The following is a 14110-nucleotide window of genomic DNA, read 5'->3' as shown; positions in this document are numbered from 1 at the left end:
TATATTTATTCCAATAAACTAATATGGTTCTAACACTAGAATAAAAATCGATACAATACTATAAATAACCTTATACTACTTATTATATACGAATTTGAACATTAAAAAAATTACACAGCAAAATGTTAAGCGGTACTAAATACTACCAATAGTATGTTGAAAAACGAAAATATTCTAATCTACTAAAATGGGAAAAATGACTCAACAAACATAGGTATAATGTCTATAGCCTTTCCATCTTCAAGTTTCTTGATTCACCATTTCACATAAAATATTATTGAAAAAAAAAAAACATCGCAACAGGAGTATGATATTATGATGCGTAAGTATTTTATAAATTGTTTTGGAATTTTAATAAAAGTAAATAAATAAAAACATATACTCACGCTGGACATCAGATTCTGGGCGTTTGTGACGAGCATATTCATAGCTTCTCTATCTTCCTCGCCACCTGGCAATATAAAAATGAGGAATAATATTACCGCTAAATTCCCAACTATTCAATAAACAAAAAAAAGAAAATCATAATATTTGAATTAAATTAAAAATATAATAACATACCTTGATTTCCTAAAACAGAACCTTTGACAGTGGTTAACATCTTCAACTGGCCGCTTATAGTAGGAATCCTCTCGCATACTTGCAGAAGATTCTGAAAAAAACAGTTACAACCACTTATTACCTATACTAACTTTTATCTGCATCTACATAAACGGCCTCTGTGGTCCAGTGGTTGAGCGCTGGACTCACGACCCGGAGGTGCCGGGTTCGAATCCTTGTGGGGACATATCACAAAAATCACTTTGTGTTACCTAGTTTGCTTAGGACATTACAGGCTGATCACCTGATTGTCTGATAGTAAAATGATCCGTGCTTCGGAAGGCACGTTAATACTTACTGATGTAAGTTAGTAGTCGTTACATGAGCCTTTGGCGGCTCAATAGTAACCCTGACACCAGGATTGATGGGGTTGGTAAACTACCTCACAACCCATACGATAGAAGAAGATCTACATAAACATTTTTAAAGTATTGCATTTCTAAAGTAATTTTAAGCGTGAGTTTAGGTAAGTACGTTGTACATTTCTTACCGTTCGTATCCTGACGTCGCTGCACTCCAGCGCCAGCTTCTTGGCCAGCGCCGCGACCTCGCATGACTCTTTCACTATCGCCTTGGACGTCGCGATTAATTCGCGTTTTCTGTCTGTAATTTTATAAAAATTCCATTTTAATACTGTATCAAACGATAGTAGGTAGGCAGTATCCATCCTCTAATTTGATAATGCAAGCTCCATTAACTGGTATGGAACATACTCCCCACGCTACTCTAGTGCGGGTTGGTGGAGGTGTTTAAGTCCAGTATTATTTGATTATTATTAGAACTCGCCTAAATATTACTTCAGTAAAAAAACAAACACAAATATAATCGCAACCGACACAACACAACATTTCAAAGCATGCGTTTATTTGTGAGCACTACGCAAAAACCATATCCATAGGCAATATACTCGACTTTTACTTGCCCTCGGCGTCTTTATCGACAACTTCTGCTGGAGTGGGGTCAAGAACCCATGGTTTCCTCGTCACACTTTGCTTCCGCCGCGCTAATGTTAAACCAGATAGGGTCAGAATGTTTGCCAAACATTGACGACTCAAATTAGATAGCATCTCCGCATTACCAAGATCAATGATGCAGCATTTATAGTTTTCCAGATCACAAAATTGATTCACATCGTCACGCCATATTACATCGCAAAAAATATGACATCGAAGTTCAAGTAAACCGATTTAGATTTAGACACTGACTAAGTGTACAAATGTATAAAACTGTAACCTTTTCTTTTTATGTGGGTGTTGAGTTCGATGACTGACCTCAGCTACTTTGATGTCAAAAGTTTTGTAAAGTAAAAGTGTCAGTACAGACCATTATTCATCTGTTCGGAGAGCCGAGCCATGAGGACGGCCATGCGCTTGGCGACGGCCACAATCTCGTTGTCGCGCGCCGACCACTCACGAACCGCCGTGTGCAGGTTCAGCGCCGCGTTCTAAGCACATGAAAAGAATGTACATTGGGTAATGTCCACCTATTTTTTTTTTTAGTTTTTGTCCTCGCCTGAGGGCAAGACGAGGGAGGCAGATAAACACTGATTGACGGAGTGCAATCAGTCAATTGCGCGCTGTCCCGCCTCACCTTTCACTTAAGGCGGTGCACCGCCTTACCACCTACCACCGAGGTGGTAGTAACTTGCACGCAGACGACCGACAAATCAGTAACTTATTACTAAACTTCATAAACAGCCTATATACGTCCCACTGCAGAACACAGGCGTCTCCACAATTACCGGAAAGAAGTATAGAGCATAACTCCACCACGCTGCTCCAGTGTGGATATGTGGGCTAGCTGTCTGAACCAACGGCTTAACATGCCTTTTAAAGCTCAGAATCACCACTAATCATCAAAACTAGAAATTTCTATGCAATTTGTATGAATACACCATAGCGTTATAGAAAAACGTGGTACAACATAGAACGTATTCTTGATTGATGGCGTTTTGACTGCTGTACTCTTTACGATTTTCATTACACCTGTCTTTATTTAGTAAATAGCTTCCCGTTCGGGACCACATCAACCTGAACTTAGATTTATCAAATATAGCCTATGTCATTCATTATACTGTAGTTCAGTAGTCCCAGAGAATACTTCCTAAAACGAACTCACAAACTTTAATTCTTTACAATATTACATACAATGTTATTATTTCATATTTTTTCTTTAATAGGGAACTATCCAATTCGGATTCGAACCATTATTTCCAGAGCTACATACACACACACACACACACACACATCACACACGTCTAGTAGTTTAATTAGTATGACTAACCATTCATAAATTTTCAAGGTACTGCATATAATCAGTGTTTTCGTTATTTTCCAGCGGCGACTGTTATACGATATATGTATGTTGCATACCTTTCAACACATCCCATAACCACTGTCATATAGCGCGAGATTATACGTTGACCTGTGCCAAACACCCAATTTTACTGCAGATATGTCACATAAATTACATTTAGCTAAGGGTTTCGGCAATTGAATTTTTGGTTTAATAATATAGATGTTTAAAAGGTTTTTATGTGCAACGTGGGCGCTAGTAAAGATGAAATTAGGGTTAGGGTTTGATAAATGCTTCTTTGGAAAGTTCACAAGTTTGTTCAAAAAAGACGTATTACAGCTACCTAACGCACGCCATTTTATTATGTACAATTGAATATAATTGTACTTACGTATATGGGTTGATCAGGCTCCGGTTGCTTTTTGAATATGTTCTCTCCGCCCAGCACGGACTCCACTTCGCCCGTGGTGCGCAATATCTGCCATCAAACAAGTAGCTTTTAACAAATCAACAGATTGTTTTAAAGGTTGATTATACTGCAATAAAGTGTTTTAATATTATTACGTCATTTTCAGTTAGGCCTAAACTGGTGTATTATATTAGAAGAATTTTTAAGGTTTTCGTAACCATTTGAAATAAGTATAATTCTGAAAGGAATTTCACACGTGGTAGTTAGATATCTCCTGTAGGGCCAACATGCGCAACGTGATAAAATTTTGTCACGGTCATTTATTCGATTCTGACAATATAGCTATGTCGTTTTGTCGATTGGTTAGCCATGTCGTTCAGCCAAAATACGAACAAAATAACATCATACAAAATCAAAATCGATTTCGACAAAATTTATTGAATCGATCGATAATTTTATAACGTTGCGCATGTTAGCCCTGCTGGTCGAACATCTTAAGTGACTCATAAGCATTTTTCATAGGGGTATGTCAATGAATTCAGTACATACCGATAATAATTTTCGAATAGTCCACCTAAGAAACACCACAAGCTAGACGTCGAGCTTCATTCTCTAGCTAGAGACCATCTCTCCACCCTATTGGCGGTCCTATCAACCTCTACTTCATTGATGATATCACGGGCTACGTGCCGCATGTGTTGGGGCGGGTGTGTGGCATGAGGTACCTCAGCTCCGGCGTCGCGCCAGCGGGCGGCGGCGGGCTGCGCGGCGGCGCCGGCCAGCCGCTGCTGCGTGTCGGCCAGCGCGGCGCGCAGCTCGGGGTCGGCGCGCGCCACCTCCGACGACATGCTCGCCGTGATCACGCGCCCCGCCAACCTGCGGGCACACGCGGACACTGCACTGTCTGCACCGTCTGCTACGCGCACCCCGCCGGCACGTCTCCCGTCGTTCCCACTGTTTTGCTTAACATTAAATTAGTCCGGGATCTCGTGGCTGCGGAACACAGGCCGAAGTGCGCGACGTTGGAACGGACGGAGGTTCGCGGCGGCGTCGTTCGTCATGAGCGGCGGGCGCTGGGACGTTCGCGCGGCTGGAGGCGCGCGCGTGATTCCGGCGCGGCTGGCGCGGACGGCGCTGGTCGCGGCTGCGCACATCGCGCCGGAAACGTGGCGGCGGCATGGAGCGCGTCGCCGGCGCCGCACAGGTGACTGATCCTCCCTCCGATACGAACGATTCCGCGATATGAAAAACGATTTCTAATTTTTCACGATATACCTACTCATTTTCCGAAAATAGTATCGTATCGACATGTTGTGGAAAGTAAGTAAATAATCCTAATTATCACTTTAACACGGCATGTAACGTTTTAACACGTTATAAAAAGATCAAACGGATAATCAGCTGGATGATTTCCAATATCACGTGTGATTGTCGACTGTATGCGATTTATATAAAGTTCAATATTATAAATGTCGCGGTAAATGTCGCCGTGGCGTCGGCGCTGTCGATCGAATATAAATATATAATAGGACGGATAGGACGAAGTAACACATAAAGCGGGGCGCGTACGACCGGTTGCCCGTAAAAGACCCGTACCTCGTGATGGCACTGGAAGTGTAGGCGCATAGTTGCGGATCGCTGCGTTGACTGAGGTGACTCGTTTCTTCCAACATTCTCGACATCGTCTCGCCTGCGGATAATAAAAGTTTGATATCGCACATCATCCAGTAATAGCGAAACGTTGACACATTTATACACAACCAGAGCACAGAATTAGTATCCGATCTGAAGGATGATCGCCACTATCTATTTCTATTCTGCGTAACAAGAATAAAAAATATTTTTCTTTCATTAAATAATACATACATAAACTCACGCCTATTTCCCACCGGGGTAAGCAGAGACTATAGAATTCCATTTGCTTCGATCCTGACACACTTCTCTTGCTTCCTCCACATTCATCAATCGCTTCATACACGCACGCCGGCATTAAATAATAGTATATGATAAATATGTACTGAATATTTGAAAGGCATTTAAATAATAAACGCCACTAAAAGAACTGAATATACTGCTAAGTGCCAAAATTATATTAAATCAAGAGCAACGCAATTTTCCTGAAAATCTAAATGACCTTCATTTATGATCCTTCATCTACCATTTATCTTCTTTTCTAAACTAATAACATGAATATTATCACGTTTGTAATTGTGGTCAGCCACTTTAGAAGCGCATCATTAGCTTAAAAATCTGCCGCGCGCAATGTAAGGGTTCCGTAGCTAGATAATTAGCCTTTTTAGGGTTCCGTAGCCAAATGACAAAAACGGAACCCTTACGGATTCGTCATGTCTGCCTGTCCGTCCGTATGTCTGAAACTTAGTAAGTAGATGTATTCTGTGAACCGCATTAATATTTTCACACAAAAATTTAAAAAAAAAAAACTAAATTTTGGGGGTTGCCCATACTTAGAACTGAAGCTCAAACATTTTTTTTTCATCAAACCCATTCGTGTGGGGTAAGCCCATATAGGTCTTTAGGGATAGGTCTTCAAAAATGATATTGAGGTTTCTAATACATTTTTTTCTAAGTGGTTAAATATGTTTCCCCCCCACCCTTGTAACTTCTAAAATAAGAGAACCACTGCTGGGCAAAGGCCTCTGCCATGTCCTTCCACAATAGCCGATCATGTGTGAGATCTATCCAGTCAATAACTTAAATTAAGAAAAAGAATCACAATATTAAAACATCGATCAAAGTTACAACGAACTACAAGAACTTTTATATTATGTTACTCGCTGCTACGGAACCCTTCGTGGGCGAGTCCGACTCGCACTTGGCAGTTTTTTTTGTTACATAACATTACGCCCGTAATCGACAGTCCAGACAGAGCGACAAGCAATCAGAAGACAACCGAGATAAACGAGCTTTAAGATGACATTTTTCAGTAAGTATGTCTAATGCCTCTCATTAAACACGGCAAAACAAGTAGCGTACAAAAACAAGGCATATTTTTATTTTATAAATTTTCGTTCGGTTCCAGACACCGCTATTAAAATTGTTGGACTGACAAGAACGGATGTTTACTTTTTTTATGGGTGTAACATTGTTGACATGACTGAGGACAGTATGTATCTCTCATTGGGTTTATATTGGGCAGTAGATCAAGGTGGATATGAGGTGGAAAATTTTAAGGAAGGCTGTTACCTAGCAGTGGGACACACAGCAAGCTACATGAGATGCTCTTCTCCACTACTCTTTTCACACACAAGTGATAACATCCCACTGGTGTAACAACACATAACTCTCTTGGTTTCAAAAAATAAGAAAATATATAGAATGCGATCAGCTTGTTTATCAACCCGGATATGTCGGTCGACCTTCGATAAACAACATAACAACCGATCGACTACGCGTTTGGCTATTCCAAAATTATGGACCATTATAAATAAATAAATATGGGAAATGATCTTTTAAAATCTAAGCCTCATTGTTTAACTATTGTCTGGAAAACTAAGCCGTAGGAGTTTAAGACGTAGCTGCAAGTAGGTAGTATTCTGAAAGATTGTAGGTCTGTGCGTTAGTTTGAACATACTTACCAGCGGTCTGCACGAAGTCGAGCGGGTCGACGGAGCGGTCGCATAGCTCCTGCACCCGCGCCATGGACTCCGCGTACTGAGCCAGTAGCGCCTTGTATCGCTCCACCACAGCTTTGTCGTGCGGAGATGCGATGCGTTCTTGTGCCGCTTTCACTAACTTCGGGACTATTAACTCGGTCTAAACAGAATGAAAAATATGATATAAGGATAAATAATAAGTATTAGTGTTACAATTTTCCAATAAAAGACCTCTTAGAACTAATAAAATAATGAATGAAAACAGTGTGTTGCCTATAACCGGATCAGTGTAATTAGCATTACTACTATCTGCTAAATTATTTCTAGGTAGGCTATCAGACTGTTATCAGAAAAAGTGTAATAAGCCTTAAACAGGCATTTAAATGTCTTTATTGATGTAGCATTCTTCATCTATCTCTATCAAAGCTAATTCTTTAACTTTTATATAAGATGATGACACGACGTTCGCCTTCCCTTTAATTTTTAAGGTCTTTTTGGTCTCCCTTTTTTTTCTTTTTCCTTCCAAAATGTTTTAAACAAATATGCGCAAACAGAAATGCGCTAACTATAAGTAACAAGAATCAGGGTCGTTATACAAGGATGAGTAAATATACGCTGTTGGGGGTGATATAAGTGCTGGGTTATGTCGATATGAATTATCAGTGTATACCTGGTTGCGGCACGCATCCAATTCGGCGGCGGCGGGCGCGGCGCGGGCCACGAGTCGGGCGATGCGCGGCACACGGGACAGGGACGACATCAATTCCGCTATCTTCTTCTCCAATAAGAACTTTTGTTTTGATACATCTGGCAAATAAAAGAACACCTACATAAAGCATATCTGGCAGGCAGAACCACGACCCAATCAACGGACAATCAGTTCGTTACTTCTGATATTCGTTCTACATTGGATACGATGAACCTCATAGTTATAAAGACAACAATAATTGTAGCCGATTATTTTTTTTAGTGAGCAGCTGTACCTGTCTCAGCATCGATGTGTTCGTCGAGCACGGGGTCGCAGAGCATGAAGTCCTCCACGACGCGAGACACCACGCCGCGCTCCACCGCCTTACGCAGTTGCCGCAAGCTCTCCATTAGCGAGCTGTATAAACACGTATCCGTTCAATACCCTAACAAAATAAAGTTCGGATAATATAACATCAACTTTCATTCCGATATACCGTCACGCGGTCGCTAAAAATAAGATTTATAAAGTATGCATCTTCAAGGACAATGAATAGGGGATGCAACTGTCATTCTCCTCTCTAATCAAAATTTACTTGGAATAGGATAGCTGCTACAGAAGGTCTGTCCTTGAACATTTTAATTTGATAAATAAATAAATCAGAATCGTATAATCGTCCCTTACATCAATGGGCACATAGGTAGATATTATGAATACTTAAAGTGAGTGGTTTAGAATCGCCCATTTCGTGAATGCAATGTCAGCTGAGTAGACATGTGCAGCATACCGTGCCGCGACTCCAGCTGCGACGTGTCAGCCGCCCGCCAGCCAGTATAATCTACATCTTGCTACTTTTCATGCATTAACGCGCTTACTAGATTTTGTTGCATCTTTCATTTTAAAGTTGTTTCCACCTTTTTTGGCACATATATGTTACACTCAGGTAATAAGGTTGACTCACCTCGCATTGTCGTTGTCATACTTCTTGCTACAAACATCCAGTAATTCTTGACATTCCTTTATAAGGCTGTTCATCTCATCTTTTTCGGAGCCTTTCATATCTTCGGACAACTAAAAAAGTGCACCAATTCATTACAGTCACATTCTTTTCTGATTGTGATCATTCCACTGAGCTTTTATCAAATAGCTTGAAAAATTGAGTGTGAAAACTTTAAAGATTAACTGAAAATTATACACATTCTAAAGGAAATTTATTGCATGCTGACGATTTTGATGTCAGATATTGCTCTATAGAGTTCACGATATTAAGATACGCGCCCTTCAGCTCGACTGATTTACGGACATCGGTTATTTTTGTTTGGGAGAGCGAGTGGGCGTTATCGCCAATTTTCACATGATTGCGTATAATGCGTATATCCTTTCTAAAATTTTAATAATAAGAATTGTTAATATATTTAGGAATGTGACATAGCTGAAGCGTTACAATACAATGTATCTAAGGTTATTTGTGTTTTATACATAGGTCTATAATATGAGTGGTATCTTATGGTCTAGATTAGAGGTTACCTCGGTAGCGAGGGTGATGAGTTCCCTGGCGGCGGCCTGGCCGCGCTCCTGCAGGCCACGCTGCGACGGCCGCCGCTGCAGCCAGCGCCGCGCCTCCTCTTCCCTGCAAATACATACACATTCACAAACGAGTTTTGTGAGTTTAATGTGTTGTGAATTCAGTGTAAGTGTGATTCAAAGTGTAACTATGTTACCCACTGAATAAAGATATTTTTGATTTGTAGTATAAGTATTCTCGATACAATAAGCATTTTCCTGGTGGTAGATGTCCATCAGCTGTTCATGACTACTGCCCTTTAGGCATGGCCGCATTGCCAAATGATGCTAATCCTGTTCCAACGTTTCCTAAGACATTCTGGGAGCAGTTGTCAATAAAAATAACGATTTCCTAGATTTGTCACATCTTCGCCCCATCTTGCTTATACTTCCGTATACTTAAAGTCCTAATAGTAAGTAATAAGGATACTTTCATATTTATGTAGGTAAAAATAGCAACAAATGTTAAACTATGAAGAAAGGTCACCCTTACATCAATTATATTTAAAACATTTCTTGATCAGTAACCAAAACATGACACTTACTGTAATTGTACGAAACTTTTCTTGGGTGCATCGGATTCCTGAAAATAACGCGTGTATTTTAATTCTGACATCACACATTTTGAGTCTTCAAACTAAACCCAATGATAATAATTATCTATCACAAGAACATATTTGCATTTACCTCTTCTGCGGTTTCTTCGGCCTTTACAAGTCCAGCTCGCTCTCCATTTCGCCTGCAGATGCAATACCAATATTAAGTAACATATTGGATTATAACTAATTGTAATTTGAAATAGAAAACTGACCGGAGGCTCTTGAGCAATGCGTCGAAAGCTTCAAACACAGAGGTGCGGTGCGTGTTGTAAGTGACCCATGTCATGGGCCCGTCATCGTCCGGCGCGCCGCTTACTTGTTTTACCAATGTCTGCATCTTGTTGATCAATTTCCTGAAATGAGGGCACGTTAATTGAGATATTCGCAGGACTTCGTTGTCTATGAATTCGTCTTGCACGATTTGTCATTTTAGATTATTTGGCTCATTTTATTTTCTTCTAAGTACTGTGTGCATAAACCAAACTTGAAGATTTAATTTTTCATTCTGTGTTGATTTAACTTAGAGACAGATGAGTGTCAACTCTCAATAAAAAAGCCGCGAGTGCGAGTCGGACTTGCCCATGAAGGGTTCCGTAGCAGCAAGTAACATAATATAAAAGTTTTTGTAGTTCGTTGTAACTTTGATCGATGTTTTAATATTGCGTATTTTTTTTAAGTTATTGACTGGATGGATCTCACACATGATCGGGTATTGTGGAAAGACTTGGGGGAGGCTTTTGCCCAGCAGTAGGATCCACCAATGGGCTTGTTAAGTAAACTAAATTAGGTACTTAAATGATGGGATTTAGATCTAACTATATGCGAGCCCATATAGACTCGTGATATGTGCTAAACAAGCTAATATATACAAATTCACCTCCCCATACAAACCGTATCTCATTTTACCATTTTGGAAGTGTCTCTCGCGCAAACTATTCAGTTTAGACAAAAATATATTACCAAACTTCAATCCATAAATACACGTATAGGTTTGATGAAAAAATTTTTTTTTGAGTTTCAGTTGTAAGTATGGGCAACTCCCAAACAATATTGTCCTTTTTTTCTATTATTGTGAGAAAATATTAATGCGGTTCACAGAATACATCTACCTACCAATTTTCAACAGTATAGCTCTTACAATTTCGGAAATAAGTGGCTGTGACATACGGACGGACGGACAGACAGACATGACATGACGAATCCATAAGGATTCCGTTTTGCTATTTGGCTCCGGAACCCCAAAAAAAAGAAAAAAAAAACTAGCCAAATAATCTACAATGACAATTCTTGCATTGGACGTCACAACATGCAGAATGATCAAGCAAGCTTCGTACTTACTGACGTACTATACGTAGACGCTACGCGAGGCATGTGATGAACCTCTGCCGGCTCAATAATAACCCTGACAGCAGACTTGATGCGGTACAACAAGAAGCAATACTAACTGTGAGTGGGTGTCGACGTCGTCTATGAGCGCACGAGTGTCAGCTGCGAGGGCGGCGGGCGTGGGCAGCAGGCCGGGCCGCTGCAGCACACCTCCCAGCGCCGACAGGCTGTCCACCAGCGACATCGCACAGCTGCTCACTTTTTCCTGCAGAAGACACACTTTATTTCTCTACTATACGGACTCACTTGCATTCACCTCTAAGACCAGTCGCACTGGGGAGGCGCAGAGACTGGTCTATATGACGACCACCTCCCAGCCAGTGTACGCACTCAATAGTACTTGCAGGATTGGTATTGTTCCTGGGTTTTAAACGTATACGCTCAAATTCCTCCAAAATGCGACGGTGCCTACTATTGGTCGAATATATCTAATAATTGGGTCGAATATTGTAACAGGCAGCGTGGTGGAGTATGCTCCATACCCCCTCCGGTTGATTGAGGGGAGGCCTGTGCCCAGTAGTGGGACGTATATAGGCTGTTTATGTTATGTTATTGTAACAGAAGCAGTTAAAATATAGGGAATGGAACGAACGTATATCATAATATTACTTAGTATTATTTTGTGAGAATACTGACCATGCAAGCGGTGTTGGTGTCGGTAAGCGTGGCGCTGAGCGCCTTAGCGGCACGGTCCACGTTGAAGGCACACTCCGTCAGCTCGCGTTTCACGCCGCTGTCCCGCGCCTGCGCGCTCGCGTCCTTTATCGCTTGGTGTAACTCTGTTGTCAACTTGTTCACCTTACTCTCTTCTTCTTTCGCCTGAATACATAATTGAAATGAAAAGCAATTCCACGTTCGCATTTTGTTTTCAGTAGTTATATTAGATGGTTAGTACATATTAGACACACTTACCATTTCCACATCTGTAGTGTGCATGATTCTGAAACATGACTCCTGCGTGGTGGACGACAGTTTCTGCAAACGTGGCACATCCACTAACCCGTGGATAGCCACATCTTTATGCTGTTCTGATAGAGATATCTGTAAATTAAAATTTGTGTAACTAATCTAATAACGTTAAATGAAATAATAATGAAAAAAGAATAATCTTGACACTTACTAGATATTTGCACTGTGCGGCGTATTCCGTGCTATTACAAACGGCAACTGTCGCGTAATTCAGTATCTTACAGAATTCTTCGCGAGCCATGGGGTCGTTGTTTTCAAGTTTCTCTAGAAAACACAAATGTATATGTTTCATTGGCAAATTCCCATCGTACGTAACCAAATGTATCTAGTATGGAATTATCACGCATAGTACTTTATAAGAGATAAGTATGGACATATGTGCCAGTGCCACAATAAATACCCTGAAACGTGGATTGGTGAGATCGGTGATCGACCTCATACCCCACACGATGTATACTCACGCAGCACGTCTCGTTGCGACTGCAGCCCCTGCAGGCAGTGCTCGTAGGGCGGCGCGTGTGCAGGCGGCGCGGCCCGCGTCAACTGCAGCTGCGTGCTCAGCGCACGCTCTATTGACGAGCACTCGACGCGGAGTAGGCTGCTTGAAGTCGCCGACCGTGTCTATAGTGTGTACACACAATTATTAAGTTTTACAAAGGTTACACAAAGTTGTAGTCATCGAATTTCATAAAACACTTTATTTTAGAAATTCCTTATCAAGAGAAAATATCACGTAGGTTGTCTTGCTATTCGATACTTACATGATATTGGTAGGTATAGACATACAACTCAAGTTACACACATGAAACGATGAATCACGGAAGTTCGACAACACCCAAGTGAGTCGAAATCATCTATGTAGTGTAGGTAGGTACCCAGTCATTAGTAATCAAGCTGTTTAAAAGTTTATTAGTAGATATAACAGACCAGCCTATTGATGCCGTCGCCGAGCAGTCGCAGCGCAGTATGTAGCCGTGAGCAGAGGACGGGTGTGTCCGCCGGCTCGCGGTACACCAGCTCGGCCGCGTTCAGTAGCTCGTACGTGGCCCAGCACATCTCTCGTGACGCTTCCTCCGTACGCTTCTTCTTCATTGGGTCCTAACATTCGAAAATTAATCTATGTAATACTGATAGAATAAGATAATAAACAGATACTCATAGAATGAACACTCATTCTCAAGAAGTCTTTTTCCTTCTATCGTGTAGGATGTGAGATGGATATAACCAACCTCAGCAAGATTATTTTTGGATTGATGGATTCTCAATTTGTAGATCAAGATTTATTGATTCACGATATAGATTTTTTAAGCCAAATTTAAACTACTCCAGACACGGACTCCGTGAAACGTAACGTGACTATTAAGGGAGATTGACTGTGGGTCGAAAGTAACTTTGAATCTTTGAGGGCTTAAAATCGCATCGAATGACTTCTTAGCAAAAATCTTTAAGAATCATTCAATAAAGATTTAACGCCTTCAAACAGTACGTCTATCCCAAGTGTCATACTAATGAAGGTTCAATGGCCGTAATCAGCGCTGTCGAAAAGATTACGATATCAAGTTTTATATAAGTAGAGACAAACATTAGAATGTGCAGCGGCGGCTGTGGCGGTGGCAGCTAGTCTCCGCGCTGCGGCAGCAGCGGCGGCAGCGGCAGTGGGTGCGCTGGGAGCATTTTTCTGGCCGACAGTCAGAACCACATTGCGACACGCAGTCAGAAGATCAGTGGCAGAACGCTCCATTTGTTCCTCGATTTGCCTGATGATTAATAGACAGTAAAATAATACGTACACTTTTTACTTCTGCAATGCTACTAATAATAATAAAAACAAGACTGACTTTTTGTTCCCTTCAATTTTGGTGTCTACCGGGATCAAAAGGCTGTTGAGGTCCTTATCGTTCACTAGTTTTACATGTGGTTTGTCCACTTTAGTTTGTTCTGCTACAGGAGAATTTTCAAGTTCCTGAAAAGTTGAAAAATGAGACGA

The 14110-nt window shown here is 41.1% G+C and overlaps 1 protein-coding gene across 1 annotated transcript in view; it reads right to left on the bottom strand.

Annotated features, from left to right (window-relative positions):
- Positions 1-14110, bottom strand: part of LOC126377790 (talin-1-like) — a 50430-nt gene that overhangs the window by 645 nt on the left and 35675 nt on the right. The window contains exons 68-90 of the mRNA XM_050025608.1: positions 13962-14086; positions 13706-13880; positions 13051-13221; positions 12585-12744; positions 12275-12387; positions 12067-12195; positions 11791-11973; positions 11214-11359; positions 9981-10121; positions 9857-9908; positions 9715-9752; positions 9134-9236; positions 8568-8677; positions 7902-8023; positions 7589-7725; positions 6901-7078; positions 4901-4994; positions 4030-4180; positions 3287-3373; positions 1924-2044; positions 1091-1203; positions 562-652; positions 387-451 (exon numbers count right to left, since the gene is read on the bottom strand). Coding sequence (XP_049881565.1) covers positions 387-451; positions 562-652; positions 1091-1203; positions 1924-2044; positions 3287-3373; positions 4030-4180; positions 4901-4994; positions 6901-7078; positions 7589-7725; positions 7902-8023; positions 8568-8677; positions 9134-9236; positions 9715-9752; positions 9857-9908; positions 9981-10121; positions 11214-11359; positions 11791-11973; positions 12067-12195; positions 12275-12387; positions 12585-12744; positions 13051-13221; positions 13706-13880; positions 13962-14086 — 2805 coding nt within the window. The remainder of the gene's footprint in view (positions 1-386; positions 452-561; positions 653-1090; positions 1204-1923; positions 2045-3286; positions 3374-4029; positions 4181-4900; positions 4995-6900; positions 7079-7588; positions 7726-7901; positions 8024-8567; positions 8678-9133; positions 9237-9714; positions 9753-9856; positions 9909-9980; positions 10122-11213; positions 11360-11790; positions 11974-12066; positions 12196-12274; positions 12388-12584; positions 12745-13050; positions 13222-13705; positions 13881-13961; positions 14087-14110) is intronic.

This window comes from Pectinophora gossypiella, chromosome 24, assembly GCF_024362695.1.
Source record: "Pectinophora gossypiella chromosome 24, ilPecGoss1.1, whole genome shotgun sequence".
Lineage (NCBI taxonomy): Eukaryota > Metazoa > Arthropoda > Insecta > Lepidoptera > Gelechiidae > Pectinophora > Pectinophora gossypiella.
The sequence above is the reverse complement of the archived record's forward strand: the minus strand, read 5'-3'. Positions and strand labels throughout refer to the sequence as shown.